The sequence below is a fragment of the Manis pentadactyla genome, chromosome X, assembly GCF_030020395.1.
Source record: "Manis pentadactyla isolate mManPen7 chromosome X, mManPen7.hap1, whole genome shotgun sequence".
Classification (NCBI taxonomy): domain Eukaryota; kingdom Metazoa; phylum Chordata; class Mammalia; order Pholidota; family Manidae; genus Manis; species Manis pentadactyla.
In genome coordinates, this window is record NC_080038.1 from 145,792,252 (window position 1) to 145,808,211 (window position 15,960).

Consider the following 15,960-nt stretch of genomic DNA (forward strand, 5'->3'; position numbering starts at 1 on the left):
GGCGACAACGGGGCGGGGCTCCCCGCGTCCGGGCTCCTCCTTCCCTTGTCTGCCTCCTCCCCTTCCCCCGACTCGCCCCTGCGGAGGAGTGGGTGGGTGGGGATTCTGGGCGAGAGGCGGAGTCACTGTTGCTTCGGCTGGGCGGTGGAGCGGACGGAGGATCCTGGAGCCCCGGGGAGGGGCGCCACCAGGGAAGGAGGAGGAGGTGGAAAGGAGGAGACGCCCTCTCCGCCCGAGAGCTCTCGAGGCTCTGACCCCAGAGGCTAGGAGACTGACAAGTTCCTCTACCTCGGCTTCCTGAAGAGACCGCGACCCGCTACCCTGGAGGGCCCTGAGCCCACCGCGCCAGGGGCCCCAGCACCGCCCCGGTGGCCTAAAGCCGCAGATTCAGGGACCACTGAAAGGTTTCCAGTTGCCTAGACTACGAGCCCGGGGTTAGAGCAACAACCCTTCCAGCCACCTGCCTCGATTCCTGCCTCAGGCAACCAGTCCCAACCCTGTGCGTCCAGCCCAGGTGACATGCCGGTGCTTTCCACCCCCCGGCCCTCGAGGGTGACCACTCTGAAGCGCTCAGCTGTGGTCCTGGCACTTGCGGCCTACGGAGTTCACAAAATCTACCCCCTGGTGCGGCAATGCCTGACTCCAGCCGGGGGCCCTCAGGGGCCAGCAGGGGAGTCCACGCAGGGGGTCTCCGGGGCCACAGTGGTCAAGGCCGGTGTGAACCAGGTGTTCTTGCAGAGGCTCTTGTGGCTCCTGCGGCTGCTTTTCCCCAGGATCTTGTGCCGGGAGACTGGCCTGCTGGCGCTGCACTCAACTACCCTGGTGAGCAGGACTTTCTTGTCAGTATATGTGGCCCGCCTGGATGGACGGCTGGCCCGCTGCATCGTGCGCAGGGACCCTCGGGCCTTTGGCTGGCAGCTCCTGCAGTGGCTCCTCATTGCCCTCCCTGCCACTTTCATCAACAGTGCCATCCGGTACCTAGAGGGCCAGCTGGCTCTGTCTTTCCGCAGCCGTCTAGTGTCCCATGCCTACAGCCTCTACTTCTCCCAGCAGACTTACTACAGAGTCAGCAACATGGACGGGCGGCTTCGCAATCCTGACCAGTCCCTGACAGAGGATTTGGTGGCCTTTGCTGCCTCTGTGGCACACCTCTACTCCAACCTGACTAAGCCACTCCTGGACGTGGCTGTGACTGCCTACACTCTGCTTCGAGCAGCACGCTCTCGCGGGGCTGGCACAGCCTGGCCATCAGCCATTGCTGGCCTCGTCGTGTTCCTTACAGCCAACGTGCTGCGAGCCTTCTCGCCCAAGTTTGGGGAGCTGGTGGCAGAGGAGGCACGACGGAAAGGGGAGCTGCGCTACATGCACTCGCGTGTGGTGGCCAACTCAGAGGAGATTGCCTTCTATGGGGGCCACGAGGTGGGGCAGGTTGGAGTGCTGGGCAAGGAGGAAAGCGTGTGGCTGGGAGGTCAGGGGCAGGCAGCAGTGAAGGTGGCAGGGGAGTCCAGGGCTCTTTGGGGCTGATGCCAGAGGTGTGGACAAGCCAGAGGAGAGGGAGGCTGGAGACGGCCAAGACCTTGGGCAGCCCACACTGAGGCTCCGGAATGGAGAAGCAGCAAGGCCGGGCGGGGGCTGCCCTGAGCTGGCTGCTTGTGTGCTGTAGGCCACTTCTGCTTCCTCTCCTTGGTGAGGTTGTCCTGGCCTTGGAGCTGCACGTCCTGGTGGCTTGACACACTAGAACTCCAGGCTCGCCCCATTACTGCAGCCAGGTGGGAGAAGGCTCCTGCCATCTGGGATTAGGGACAGTGAGACACAGCTGGCTGCCTGGGCCCCCGGGACCCTTTGAAGGCCAGCGTCCTCTGAGCTGGCTGGCCAGGTGGCCTGGCATTATGGACATGACTCAACCCAAGCGGAGGTTAACAAGCAGCACCCAGCGTGGTGGCCACAGCAGCGGGTCACTTAGCCTTTTGGATGAAGGCCTCTCCCACCTAAGCCTGCGGGCCAACCTGGCCCGCAGGCTTAGCCACCTCCCCAGGCCCCAGGCCAGGAATGCCTGGGCGGGGGCTGCCAGCGGGATGCACTTCCTGCCCGCCAGGCGGCCACCCTGCCCCCAGTGTGGCCGCCCTTCCTCTTGGGTCCCACACACAGCTCCCCAGCAAGCAGGCAGTGAGGCAGGCAGGCAGGGAGACTGGGAGGCTAGCTAGCTGGCTGGGGCCAGGCCCAGGGCTGAGGCTGGGAGCCTGGTGCTAGGAAAGGTTACTCCAGGCCAATGCTCCCTTGATCTCGCCTTGGCCCCTCCCTTTCTTCTGCCTGGGGTTGCAGCGGCCTCTAGCCCTGCTCTCTGTGACTCGTTTCGGTTGAGTGCTTCTCCAGGGAGGGGTGCAATGGCATCCACCTCCTGAAGGCCTGTGTATCCTCCCTGGGTCAGGTGGCCTCTTGTCTCTGGACCTTGTCTCATTGGCTGCACGGTGGGTGGAGTGGCAGGCTTGTCCCTGATATTTAAAAAAGGCTCTCTCTAAACTGCAGAGAAGGGGCATCCTGGCGTGGGCTAGGCTTCAGATTAGAAAAGTGCTTAGTCTGCAGCCGCAGCCCCTTCTCCTCTCCCGCACGACAAGCCGCAGGGCTTTGGCAGGCAGCAGTGGCCTTGGGCGAGGCGCTTGGCAGGTTACCCACAGCGACATTGTCAGCCTCGGCTGGCACTGCTGCCAGTTCCCAGCACGAGCCTGGATTGCCAGGGTGCTCAGAAGAGGCGTGCTCACTTAAGGACCGGGGACTGGGCTTGAGGCAAAGCCAAGCAATGTAGGAGACCTGGATGTGGCAGCAGGAGGGAGATCACTGGCTCTTTGAAGGGCTTACTCTGGGCTAGAGTCAGGAAATTGCACGCTTGCCAGGAGGATCCACAGCCGAGGGTGGGAGGACCCCAGTGTGCATCCACAGCCTCTCTAGGCCTTGGCCAAAGGGCTAGAAAGCTGAGTCGGGTGGCAGTCCTCCATGCGTGGGTTGATTGCCCTTATTTTGCAGGTAGATGTGTGGCTCATCCCAGTCCCATTGGCTGATGTCCCCATGGACACCGGCCCAGGCTCAGTCAACAGGTCAGGGCAGAAGTGACTGGCTGGAGGGCAGACAAGAGGGTATTCTTACTGAGATTTCAGTTCAGAGGCTGATTTAGACACATGCACTCACACACACACGCACACAGCCCCCTTTTTGCCTGAGAACAAGGTAAATGTTTGTTAATGAGGCAAAGCATCATTTGCAAGAATCTGGTTTGCCTAGTGGCTCTGCCGGTATGGTCCAAATTGCACACTTCTTCCACGTTCAGGCTGTGTGAGCTTGGGCAGACCACTTTGCCTCTCTGGGCTTCAGTGTCCTGCTGTACAAGTGGACATAGAGTACACATGCATATGCTGAGAATCAAATGGAAAGTCAGGTGTAAGAGCATGTAGCAAAGGGAACAGTGCCAAGCTGGGCAGTTGTCTTAAGTCAGGGGTGGGAAGGCAGGGCTGGGGCACTCACCCCTACACTGACCCAAGAAATCCATGACCCAGTGGTCACCTTGCCATGACCACTTCCTGACACCTCCCTTTCCCACAGTCGCCATCCTGAGATGGCAGGTGGTGGCCAGTGCAGTAATGGGGAGAGGAGGCACACCCCACTGTTGAGCTGGTAGGCTTGAGTCATCAACTGGGCCAAGGTGCATGGCTGACCATCAGGGGCAAGGTCTGTGGGGCCTGGCCCGGAAGTGGGCACTCCAGGTTTGGGTGGGAGCAGGTGGTCCAAGTTTGTTACCCAGAGGAACTGTGGGAAGGTAGGAGCAGGCAGGTCCTAAGTAGGTAGACACTGTTGAACCATGTTCTTCAAAACCAAGTAGAGCCTTTTAGTTTCCTGTGCTGCCCTCTGCTTAGTTCAGGGTAGCCCCCAGCAGTTGCCCAAAGAAGTGGGCAAGGTGGTTGCCCTTGGCCCATGTCCAAAAGCTGCACAGGGTAGAGAGGGGCGTGGTAGAAGGGTAGTGGAAAGGGGATGGGAATGGGCTTGGAAGGTGGAGGGATGCTTCCCTTCTTCGCTGATGCTCTACCTTGGTACTGTGACATCAGACAGTCCACAGCACCCCCGTCCCGAGTTGGAGAACTGGCCACTGTCAATATGGCCAGGTAGTAACCCCTAGCTCTGCACCCCTTATCATGCCATCAAATGGTGCGCCTTGCTGGGGACCCTGGCTGTTGCCCAAGGGTAGTTATCCTGAGGCCTGTCGGTCTCTCTGTCACGCCCGCCCCCCTGCAGGTGGAATTGGCCCTGCTGCAGCACTCCTACCAGGACCTGGCCTCCCAGATCAATCTCATCCTGCTGGAGCGCCTGTGGTACATCATGCTGGAGCAGTTCCTCATGAAGTATGTATGGAGCGCCTCGGGCCTGCTCATGGTGGCCGTCCCCATAATCACCGCCACAGGCTACTCAGAGTCAGGTGAGAGCCAGGGGGCAGGGGCAGGAGACCCTGTCCTCCTGGACCACTGGGTGCTCAACCAGCCCACCTGCCACCTCTGCTGGGTCCAGAATGTCACCAGAGGTCACAATCCCCCTAGCTCCTGGTTGCCTTCTGCCCTGCGTGGTCTCCCCTTTGCAGTGTCTCACACTCCTTGGTTCTGCTCAGCTGAGCCTGGGGACTACAAGTCAGGAATGCCCTATATCCCCTTCCCGGGTGCGTGCACCCTTGCCCACCTGTCCCTGTCCTCTGCCCAGCTGTGACTTGGAGGGAGAGGACAGGGTCTTGGGTTTCCCGTGCCCCACGCAGCTCTTGCAGCCTGCAGACAGTGGGGTCCTCCGCCCTAGGGCCGCGAGAGGGAGCGGGTAGACACACTGCAGTGATGGGGCTTAAGGATTCCCATTTTGTTCTTCCACTCGTTTACAGCATCTTCATTCTGTTAGCAGTCTCTTAGATTTCACACTTACTTGAGAATAGTCTTGATCAGTCAATAGCTGCTCCTAACTGGAGGACCAGTGTCAAGTGCAGCCCCCTGGCTGGCTGTAGTCATGTTCGCTGGTGGCTTTCCTCAGCAGCCCTCACCCACCGGCCGGACCCCCCTCAGTTCTTCTGCAGGGCTTTCATCATGGCAACTTTGAGATGATTTTGTTGTCTGAAAGGTCTTCCTTTTACCTTTTTTCCCAAACTAAAGTTTAGTTGGGTGGGGGAGTCGAGGCAGACAGTTATTTTCTCTCAGCCCGTTGACAGTACTCCATCGTCTCTGTTTCCTCCTTGCTGTGTCCCCAGTGCTTGGTGGCTAGTGAGGGCTTTCAGATGTTTCAAGGAGGCTGAGGGTGCTGGCAGCTGGTGGGAAGAGGCAGGCACTTAGCAGCTGGGGAAGATTTAGATACATTTGCCTTTCTGGTGCAAAGCTGGTGCTGTAAGGCAGGAGGATCCAGCTGCCTGCTGTCCTGTCCTGCTCCAGGGCTCTGGTCTTAGCCACTCAAGGCTCCAAAGGAACCTGAAGAGACCGGTTAGTTTTGTCTCTAAGGAGGTGCCAGGTATTGCCAGGATGCCTTGGGCTCCTGCAGACTCTTACCCTTGAAGCTCAGTCGCTGTCTAGCTCTTGGGAGATTCAGGGAGGAGGGCCACGTCCCTGGGGGCACAATGGGAAGGAAGGCCCAGGACCTCAGACAGTCAGGATTCACATCCCTGCATCCCTGACCTGGTTCCCTGGAATTTGGAGCCAGGCCTCAAAGGCTGTCCAAGGCACTCTAGCCAGTCCTTGTGGCCCTTTCCCACTCCACACCGCACCCCACACTGCTCTGTGCCGTCTGCCCTGAGCCAGCTTCCTGCCCCTCCACCCCCAACCCCCTCCCACACCCCCATCACATCCCAGAGGCTCCCACCTGGGATGGACATGTGCCCCTGGATAGAACCCTTGGGTTCTTCACAGAGCCTTCCTACCCCCCACTGCAGCGCCCAGGAGCCCTGAGCCGCCCACAACCCAGGATCCTCAGAGTCCCCACTGGCATTTCCAGAACATTCCTTGTGTAAAAGCCCTGCCCTTCTGGGGACTCCAAAGGTCAAGACAATTGAGACCATTGACAAGGGAGGGTTGAAATGAGCAACCATGGGGTCTAGATGGAGACAGAAAAGCCAGTCAAGACAGGAGCAAGCTCCCTGGTAGAAACAGAGGTGTTGAGCATGGCCATTCTCACTGACTGGAGAGAGGAAACACAGACTAATGGCATCAAGGCGGGAAGGGAAGGAGAAATGGGGGTAGCACTGGAGGTCTGAAAGGGGATAGTCATGTTTGAGAGGTTTGGGGGTGCAATAGCTCTGGCTATTGGATGGTGAGGTGCAGGTGTAGCCCAGAAAGGGGATGCCGTCAATGATGCAGGGCACGGCTCAGGGGCAGTTTAGGGGGAAGGAGCTGCTGGTGTCAAGAAAGCAAGCCTTTAAATGCCTACTGGTTTATTATATTATCTGAGGTAGGAGGTGTGATTGACGTACTGTCCAATTCAGCTTTTAAAGTGCACGATTCAGTGGTTTTAATATAGTCACAAGGTTGTGCAACTGTTACCATGATGTAAGTCCAGAACACTGTCATCAACCAGAGAGAAACTCAGACCATTAGCAGTCACTCCCTGCCCCAGCCCCCAGCCCTGGGCACCCACTGATCTTTCTGTTGCTATGGATTTGCCATTTCATAAAAATGGAATCACACAATATGTGGCCTTTTGTGTCTGGCTGCTTTCGCTCAGCATATTTTCAAGGCGCCACCACTTTGAACCTTGATGAGTCAGTACTGCATTCTTTTTTAACGTTGAATACTATTCCAGTGTATATATGTACCACAATTTCTTTGTCCATTCATCTGGCGATGGGCATTCAGGTTGTTTCCACCTTTTGGCTATTATGATCACCTGTGTGCAAGTGTTTACATGGGCACATACTTTTGTTTCTCTTAGCTATATACCTGGGAGTAGAATTGCCGGCTCCTATGTTAACTCTCTGTTTAGCTTCTTGAGGGACTGCCAGCCTGCTCTCCACAGTGGCTGCCAACTTTATGTTCCCCCCAGCAGTGTATGGGGCTCCACTTTCTCCACTTCCTCACCAATACTCATTATTATCTCTTTTTAATTATAGCTATCCTCATGGGATCTCATTGAGATTTTGATTTGTATTTCTCAGGTGACTAATAACAGTGAATATCTTTTCATATACTTATTGGCCATTTGTAGATCTCAGATATCCAATAGAAATGTCTATTCGGATCCTTTGCCCATTGTTTCACTGGGTTGTTTATGTCTTTGCTATTGAATTGGGTAAGTTCTTTATATTCCGGATATCAAATGCTTATTAGATACATGATTTGCAGACATTTTCTCCCAGGTTGTAGGTTGTCCTTTTACTTTCTCAATGGTTTCTTTTGGTGTGCCCAGGTTTTTAATTTTAATGAAGCTCGTTTATCTGGTTTCCTTTTGTTGCCTGTGCTTTTGGTGTCATATTAAGGAGCCATACCTAATCCCAGGTCACAAAAATTCACCCCAGCTTTCTTCTAAGAGTTTTGCAGTCTTAGCTCTTCTATGCAGCCAGCGTGCCACTTTGAGTTAGTGTGTGTGTGTGATGGGACGTAGGGGCCATTCTGTTGTATGTGTACCCAGTGCCATTTGCTAGAGAAACGTGTCTTTCCCACAGTCGGTCAGCTGTGATTTTGCACTGTGTCCACCTGCAGATTCTGAGGCAGTGAAGAAGGCAGCGCTGGAGATGCGGGAGGAGGAGCTGGTGAGCGAGCGCACGGAAGCCTTCACCATTGCCCGCAATCTCCTCACGGCTGCTGCAGACGCCATTGAGCGGATCATGTCATCCTACAAGGAGGTGTGGCCCCTCGTCTGGCCCCCGCCCCTGCCAGACCACCCCCAGCTCACCCCTAGCTGGCAGGGGCTGAGCCAGGACCACCCTCCCCACAGGTGACAGAGCTGGCTGGGTACACAGCCCGGGTACACGAGATGTTCCAGGTATTTGAAGATGTCCAGCACTGCCATTTCAAGAGGTCTGGGGAGCCAGAGGATGCTCCAGTGGGCTCTGGGGCCACGGTGAGGTCTGGTGTCCATCTGGAGGGGCCCTTGCAGGTCCGAGGTAAGGGCAAGGTCTTCGAGCTGGGCCCCAGTGAGAGCTCCCTGGGGGATTGGGACTCCCCCAGCCTTCCCTCCCAGAGAGTCACTGCTGTCCAACTCCTCACTCACTCACCCAGGTCCTTCCAGTGTTCTGGCTGGGAGTTCTCTTTGCCAAAGAGGGGACTGTGACCCCTGGGTGGAGGGGCTAACTTGCCCATGTGGGCAGCAGGAGGAAGGGCAAGGCTACAGATGGGGCCGGGGTGCTGTGGGAGAGGGGCCCTAGTGTCTGAGCGGCCATCGAGGTGGTGCCAGGAGTGGAGGGCCTCAGAGCAGGAGTGGACTACATGCCTCAGGTTCCAGAGGCCAGAGAAACAGTTTTGCCCCTCTGCAGCCAGAGCATAGCAGCAGACGCTGATGGGGAGTCATCTTGTAGGAAGACCTGCTATACTCCCAGGTGGCCCCAGACCACACAGTGACATGCTCTTGGGGGTGGGAGGACGTGCAGAACTCACCAGAAGGCAGAGGGACGGCCGCTGCTCCCTCCCTTCCTTCTTGCCTTCTCTCTCCAGGCCAAGTAGTGGATGTGGAGCAGGGGATTGTTTGTGAGAACATCCCCATCATCACGCCCACAGGAGAGGTGGTGGTGGCCAGCCTCAATATCAGGGTAGGTTGAGTGGGCCAGGGAGGGACACCTGACACAGAAGTGCAGGGTGGGCTGGCCTGAGCTGGACTGAGCCGTGGGGCCCAGGGCCTGGCCTGCTGTATCGGCAAGCTTCAGCCCTCCTATGTGGTTATTAGCTGTTGTCCCCAGATCTGTGTGGCAGGTGACCTAAGGTCAAGGTGAAAGACCAACGTGTCACTGACTGTTAGTCCTGGGGCAGTGGAGTCAGAGCTGATAAAAGACTAGTGATTAGCAGGGTTGGCCAAGGGTCACCCACGGGTTCCTGGCCTTAAAGTTTCCAGGAAGCCCAGGCCTTGGGACCTCTGGCTTAGCTCCACTCACCTGGGCTTAGGGCTCCTCCGCTGAGAAGTCCCCAGTGCAGGTGTGGGTGCTGGGTACAGCCTGGCCCACTGGGAGGGCTCTCAGCCACTACACAGACTCTGGGGAGAGGAAGTCCTGGTGGCCAACATCCGACAGCCACTTATACCTCCAGCCAGGGCTTTGGACAGGGTCAGGAAGGGATGGGGTAAACGGGAGACCTGGGGATAGGATGGCAGGGGAAGAAGTGAGAGTCATTCATTCATTCATTCAGCCAGCCAGTATTCCCTGAACTCCAGGGACTGGGCCCTGGGAACCAGAGGTAAATCAGGCCGAGCCCTAAAGGACCACAAAGCAAAGGACTCAAACAGACGTGTCTGTCCCACAAGTCCTGATCAGGGTGCCTTCTGAGGGTGCTAAGGGGCAATCTGTCCCAGGCATTCCCCAGCTTCTTGTGCATTGCTGGCCACTGTTGGCGTCCCTTGGCTCCTAGAAGCTTTGCTTTGATCTCTGCCTTCATCTTCACTGGGCATTCTCCTTGTGTACATGTCCGGGTCCAAACGTCCCCTTTTCATAAGAACACCAGTCATATTGGATTAGGGGCCCAGCCCACTCCAGGACGACCTCATCTAAATGTAACTAATTGCATCTGCAAAACCTCTATTTCCAAATAAGATGAAACTCTGTGGTCCGGGGGTTAGGGCTCCAGCATGTGACCCTGGGGGCACAGGTCAGCCCATAGCACTGACCGAGGGAAGCTGGGAGAACAGTAGCGTTGCTGTCATGTCACACAGTGAGACAGGTGTCCTTAGCATGGTGCTGGTGGGTTAGGAGTGCAGAAGCTGTGCCCCAAGTGTCTGGATTCCATGCCCCATATTCTCCCCCACCCCCTGAGGATGGCGGTCTCCCTGCCTTCTGACCCCCTCCTTCCAGCACACTGACTCCAAGCTCAGGCCAGCCTTTTCCCTCCAGCAGCTGGGCATCATGTGATCAGCTAACTAGGAAGCCTGAGGCCCCTGACGCTGAGCCCAGGAATCCCAGCAGCATTTCCATGGCCTGCTGGCACCCGTAGAGGCAATGAGAGGGCTGTGGGGAGTGGGGAAGTGACCAGACTTCGGGGGTTTGTACTATCCAGCTAAGGCCCCGAAGACAGTGAGTGCCTTTCCTGGGGCAGTTCCTATGGAAAAGCGACTGTGCCAGAGAGGCCAGCAGGCTTGGACTCCCAGTGAAGTGGGTGGCATGGGATGGAGGGTTGGCACTGACTTCCTGGGGCAAGCAGCCATTCATTTGGCCGTGGCAGCATAGGCTTTTCTTGTGCTGGTCCCATGTTCTCTGGCACGTATTGGGGCTCTAGAGGATAGGCAGGGGCCCCAAACAGGAGTTAAGTTAGGGCTCTGGACGCTGGACCTTATGCCCCAGGCCGTGCCATCCCTTAACCAGGAGAGTGCGAATGGCCTCGCCGCAGGCCTCAGCATGTACCTGGGTGCAGGCCCAGGTGAGAGGAGGGAGGCTCTGCCCCCCAGGCCCGGGCCCCACAGCTGCCGGCCCCACAGGTAGAAGAAGGCATGCACCTGCTCATCACGGGCCCCAATGGCTGCGGCAAGAGTTCTCTGTTCCGGATCCTTGGCGGGCTCTGGCCCACTTACGGTGGTGTGCTATACAAGCCCCCACCCCAGCGCATGTTCTACATCCCTCAGAGGTGAGTACAGGCCATCAGGGCACCTGCCCAGCAGGCCAGGGCTGTGAGGGAAAGAACCAGGCCCCCTGCTCTACCCCTGCCCCGTCCCAGCTGGGGGATCTAACAACCAGGGGAGGGCAGAGTTTGGGACTTCAGGAGAGGACAAGATGCTGTCCTCAGAGTCGAGGGGTTGGGGTGCCTCCACCTGCCACCCCACCCCACCCTGCTCACCTGGCAGTTTCATAACTGTGTGGCGTGTGTACAAGAGGGATGTGTGCACGCCAGGGGTGGGAGGAAGGAGTGGTTGTGGCATGTGTCCATGCACGTGTGTACATGCATGGGTGTGTAGGTATGTGTGAGCATGTGCGCAAGGGTGCTGTGAGGTATGCATGTGTGCCCGTGTGCTCAGTACGTGGTGTGCACGCATGGGGGCGGGTGTGAGCACTGCCTGGTGTGCCTATGATGGGTCTCCAGCAGCCAGGACCCAGACAGAGCCCACTCAGGCATAGGGCACCGGCAGCGGGGCTTGCCCTTCCCTCAATGGCACGTGGCCTTCCCACAGGCCCTACATGTCCGTGGGCTCCTTGCGTGACCAAGTGATCTACCCGGACTCTGTGGACGACATGCGAAGGAAGGGCTATTCGGAGCAGCACCTGGAAGCCATTCTGGACATTGTGCACCTTAACCACATCCTGCAGCGGGAAGGAGGTAGGAGCCGGCCAGTTGGCGGCCCTTTGTCCCAGGACTCAGCCCAGGGAACCTGCTGCCTCTCCTGCCCCTGCTTCCCTCTTGGCCCCCCAGGGATGAAGAGTACCCCCTGTCCAGGAGTCCACAGTGCCAGGTGCCCCAGAGAGCCCTGCCTCCCAGTGAGGACCAGGTGACCTGAGTGCACTAGGGAAGGGAGGCCAGGTGTGGCAGGGGTGTTCATGGGAGTGCTCACCATTAGGAACCAGGGAGCCCTCCCTGGGCTCTGGGACTCAGGCGCTGGAGTGCCCTGAGAGCCAGGCAGGGAGCCCTTGGAAGGCTGCAGGCAGGGACGTGACAGGTCAGTTGCACATTTCAGCAAGAGGACAGACAGTGGGCATGGGCGGGGCCGCTGGGGGCGGGCAGTGAGTGCAGGGTGCCTGTGCGGAGGGCCGGGGCAGAGGCAGAGGCAGAGGCAGAAGGAGTGCGTGCGTTTCTGGCTTGCGCCTGGGAAGGAGACGGAAGGAGGGAGGGACTGGCTGGTGGCAAGAGAAAGTGGTGGTCCGAGGCTGATCAGATTTGCCTGCAAGTGCCCGCTGCGCCCGCCTGGAGGGAAGGGGGAGAGGGCGGGCCTACTGCAGGGAGGGACCAAGGGCAGGGCGGGACTCAGATTTTCCTGCTGAAATCTGAGCAGCAGGGTTCCACTTCCTGCTTAGGCCCTGTGGAGGGAACTTGGCTAAAGCAAAGACCTCACCTCTTGAGATGCTCTGCATCTGTAAAAGGGGTTGGATACCACTTCCTTCCTCAGTGCCAGCATTAAATGAAACATCTCCTATGAGGAGCCATAGGGGGATTTCAGGAAATGGCAGGTGGTCCACGAGGTTTCTCCCCAGGTGCTGTCACCTGCATCAGAAAGGGGCCGCAGGTGCTGGATTCAGTGGCAGACCCTCCTGGGCCCACCTACTTGCCATGGTCATTCTGGAGCTTCACCCCCAGCTTGCCCCTGGCCACCCTCAGCCTCAGAGTGCACCCTTCTACTCCCCTCCATGGCACCAAGTGCCCAGGGCCCCTGAGGCCAACCATCTCCACCCCCTGGCATTGAGTTCAGCTGTAACAGAACCAACCCCACAACAGTCTATCTTACTGTGTAATCATTCACCAGTTTTTCTTACTGTGACATAAAAATTCTGAGGAAGGCAGGCCACGGGTGGTGGGTGCAGTCCTGCTCTCTGAAGGCCCCCTGCTTTCTCTGCTATGTGTGGCCTCTGTCCGCCAGTCACCTCATAGTCCCAAGATGGCTGCTTCAGCAATCACATCACATCCCAGGCCATAGGATGAAGGAAGTAGGGGGAGAGTGGGGCAAAGGGTGTGCACCATCTGGCTTAGGAAAGTTCCAGAAGCTGCTACATAACAGTTACACTTATACCCCATTGACCAGAATTCAGTCACATGGTCACACCTCACCTCAAGGCCAGCCAGAGGGTGTGGGCTTTTTTTGTGCGTGGCCACATGCCCTGCCAAAATTTTTAGTCCCATGGGAAGGCAGAGAGGAGGTGACAGGCAAGGCGCCATTTCTGCTCATCCAGGCAGCCCATCTGAGCCTTGCCAAGGTGCTGGCATGAGGCACTGACACAAAGGCCTGGTGCCTGCTGGTGAGAAGCCTCCTGGAGAGACCAGTCCAGCCAGCAGGGGGCCTCAGCCATGACCATCTGCTGCCCAAGGATGGAAGTGTTGGCTGGGCTCTGTTAACACTGTTAGGTCCTGTGTGGATCTGCTGGGGCTGCTGTAAGGAGGCACCACAGGCTGGGCAGCTCGAACAGCAGAAATGCACGTGTCCCAGTCCCGAGGCCAGAAGTCCAGGATCAGGGTGTGGGCGGGGTTAGTGCCTTCGGAGGACCAGGAGGGAAGGGCGCGGTCCAGGCCTCTCCTTGGCTGGTGGATGGCCGTGTTCTCTGTGTCTTCACATCACCTGCCCTCTGCACCTGCCTGTGTCCTGGCTTCCCCTTTTGATAAGTATGTCCTTCATACTGGGTCACAGCCCACCCAACTAACGCCACTTTAACTTGATCGCACCTGCAAAGACCAAGTGCAGTCACCGCTATGGTGGTCCTGGGAGTCATGACTCCACCTGTCTTTTCTCAGGGGGTACAGACTTGTGGTCGCAATTCGTTTTTGACTATGGAAGTATCTCCTAAAGACAGAGTCACGCACACTAAGCAGCCGACCGTCTTCACTCTTGCTTATCCCCCTGCCTTTCCTGAGCAACCCCAGGCCCTCCCTCCATGCCCACTGGGCCTGGGCCCCCTGCAAACACCGCCCAGTCCTTGTTGAATTGAACAGAGCCCCCTTGTCCCTGCCCAGGTTGGGAAGCCGTGTGTGACTGGAAGGACGTGCTATCGGGGGGTGAGAAGCAAAGGATTGGCATGGCCCGAATGTTCTACCACAGGTGAGCCGTGCTGACCAGAGTGGCTGGGCTCCCCGTCCTGTCTAGGCCAGGGCTGGAGACAGAGTGGCAGCCTGGTTGCTCTGGGGGGTACTGGTTGGGAAGCTCAGGAGCCTGCTCAGCATACACACTCCATAGAGCTTCCTTAAGTGGTCACCACTAGGAGGCCTGGCCCTGCCTTGGGGCCCAGCAGGGGTTAGGCCAGAAGGAGTCAGGGAAGCAGGCCAGAGGTTCGGCAAAGGAGGGTCCACAACCTTGCCCACTCGGCCCCCACCCCCAAGGCCCAAGTATGCCCTCCTGGATGAATGTACGAGCGCCGTGAGCATTGACGTGGAAGGCAAGATCTTCCAGGCAGCCAAGGATGCAGGCATCGCCCTGCTTTCCATCACCCACCGACCGTCCCTGTGGTAGGTGCCCACCCTTCCCACCCAGACCTGAGGGGAGGGAGCACCCTTCCTGCATTGGATACCTTCAGAGCTTGACGACTGGGAAGGGGGCAGCGCTGCCATCGGAGGGGCAGGGGGCCCTGGCAGGCCTGGCAAGTGTCGTCTGCTGAACAGCCTTTGTACCTCCATTCCTGTTCCCCTCCGACCAGGAAGTACCACACACACTCACTACAGTTTGATGGGGAGGGCGGCTGGAAGTTCGAGAAACTGGATTCAGCCGCCCGCCTGAGCCTGACTGAGGAGAAGCAGCGGCTGGAGCAGCAGCTGGCGGGCATCCCGAAGGTGCAGCGGCGCCTCCAGGAGCTCTGCCAGATCCTGGGCCACGGCCCCAGGGGCCTGCAGGGTGCTGCCACCTGACAGAGGGCCTTGGCTTTTGGCCCTTGGGCCCCAGCCCTCCCTGAACCTTTGGATCACATGAAGGAAAGAGCATCTGCCCACCAGCCCCACTCCCAGCCCCAGCGCAGGCCTGCCCTGCATGCCTTCATGCCCTATGGCTACCACCTGAGAGGCTCTGAGGCTCTTGTCCCACAGCCAGATGGGACCCACAGCCAGACTGGGCCCTGTCTGTGCCCCGTCTCCCTACCAGTTGTCCTGAAGAGCATTTCCTAGAGAGTGATGATAAGAATGTAGTCTTTGTCCCTTTCAGTCCCCAGCCTTCTCTCTTCTACAAGGTAATTTATTAGATTCCTGTTTGTAGCCATCTCGATTACCAATGTGAACACCCTAGCACCGAGGGAGAGGACCCAGGCCACACCCTTTCCAAGGGTGGCCCAGCCTCTGAGCCAGCCCCTCACATCACCCCACCAGCCTACACTGCCAGCCAGCACTGGGGGCAGGGAGGGGGGCCCCCAGGCCAGCTGGAGAGGGAGATGGACACTGGGGCTGCCAGGCGTGAGGCCACCAGTGTGCCCAGCTCAGTGCCAAAGAGGGGTCAGGAGGGAGGGAGCTGTCTGCAATGCCAGCCTCCACCAGAGAGGGAAACCCCACTGCCGCCATGTGCCTTTCTGCGCCCTCAGCCCTCCGGCCGGAGAACCTCCCTCTGTCCCTAAATAAAATCTTTCCATGGGAAGTACAGTCCTGCCTCCGGCCTCTTCTCTGGTGGAGGCAGGTAGCCGGGGCGGTGCAGCAAGGCTGGCTGACCTGGCAGCACAGACGACATTCAGCAACAGCATCTCACAGAAATACAGGCTGGGCACAAACAGGACTCTGGGCCAACCGCGGGGCCATGCTGAGATGGGGAGGAGGGGACTGACGGCCAGTGTCTGCACGAGGGGCTCCAGGGGGATACCAGGTGCTGGTGGGAAATGGGGGGATCTGGAGGAGGGAGAGGCCTGATCCGGCCAGGCAACGGGGCCAGGGGGGAAGAAGTGGTTCTAGACCTTCTAGGAAGAAGAACACTTGTACAAAGGCCCAGGGGTGAGTCAGGACCAAATTGCAGGGTATCGACAATGAATGCAGGGGAAGGGAGGAGCTGGGGCCACGCTAAGGAGCCTGGACTTATTCCAGAGGCAGCAAGGTGCCACTGAGGAGTTTGCAGCAGGATGGAAACAACGTGAAGTTACGTTTAAAGCAGGCTGTGGGGCGGGTGATTCAGAGGGAGGCAAAGCACACAGCCTGACCCTCGTCCACTGCTGGTGGGAATGGAAAT

The 15,960-nt window shown here is 58.1% G+C and overlaps 1 protein-coding gene across 2 annotated transcripts; it reads left to right on the forward strand.

The window, feature by feature from the left end:
- Nucleotides 1-37: 37 nt before the first annotated feature.
- On the forward strand, nucleotides 38-15,380 carry ABCD1 (ATP binding cassette subfamily D member 1). Of its 2 annotated transcripts, none has more exons than XM_036887166.2 (10): nucleotides 38-1,419; nucleotides 4,282-4,462; nucleotides 7,701-7,843; nucleotides 7,936-8,104; nucleotides 8,652-8,746; nucleotides 10,615-10,760; nucleotides 11,302-11,447; nucleotides 13,785-13,869; nucleotides 14,148-14,273; nucleotides 14,462-15,380. In XM_036887166.2, the coding sequence occupies exons 1-10, from the start codon at nucleotides 520-522 to the stop codon at nucleotides 14,667-14,669; spliced, it is 2,199 nt and encodes a 732-aa protein (XP_036743061.2). In that variant the 5' UTR covers nucleotides 38-519; the 3' UTR covers nucleotides 14,670-15,380. The 2 variants fall into 2 exon arrangements, with proteins under 2 accessions (XP_036743061.2, XP_036743062.2); XM_036887167.2 differs by having other exon boundaries at nucleotides 38-822; nucleotides 14,462-15,379.
- Nucleotides 15,381-15,960: the final 580 nt, after the last annotated feature.

Excerpts from the sequence above, each read along its gene's own strand:
- ABCD1 (XM_036887166.2), top strand. The coding sequence starts at position 520 with ATGCCGGTGCTTTCCACCCCCCGGCCCTCGAGGGTGACCACTCTGAAG. Across the intron at positions 7,844-7,935 it reads TCATGTCATCCTACAAGGAG|GTGACAGAGCTGGCTGGGTA; the intron begins GTGTGGCCCCTC and ends CCCTCCCCACAG. Across the intron at positions 14,274-14,461 it reads ACCCACCGACCGTCCCTGTG|GAAGTACCACACACACTCAC; the intron begins GTAGGTGCCCAC and ends CCCTCCGACCAG.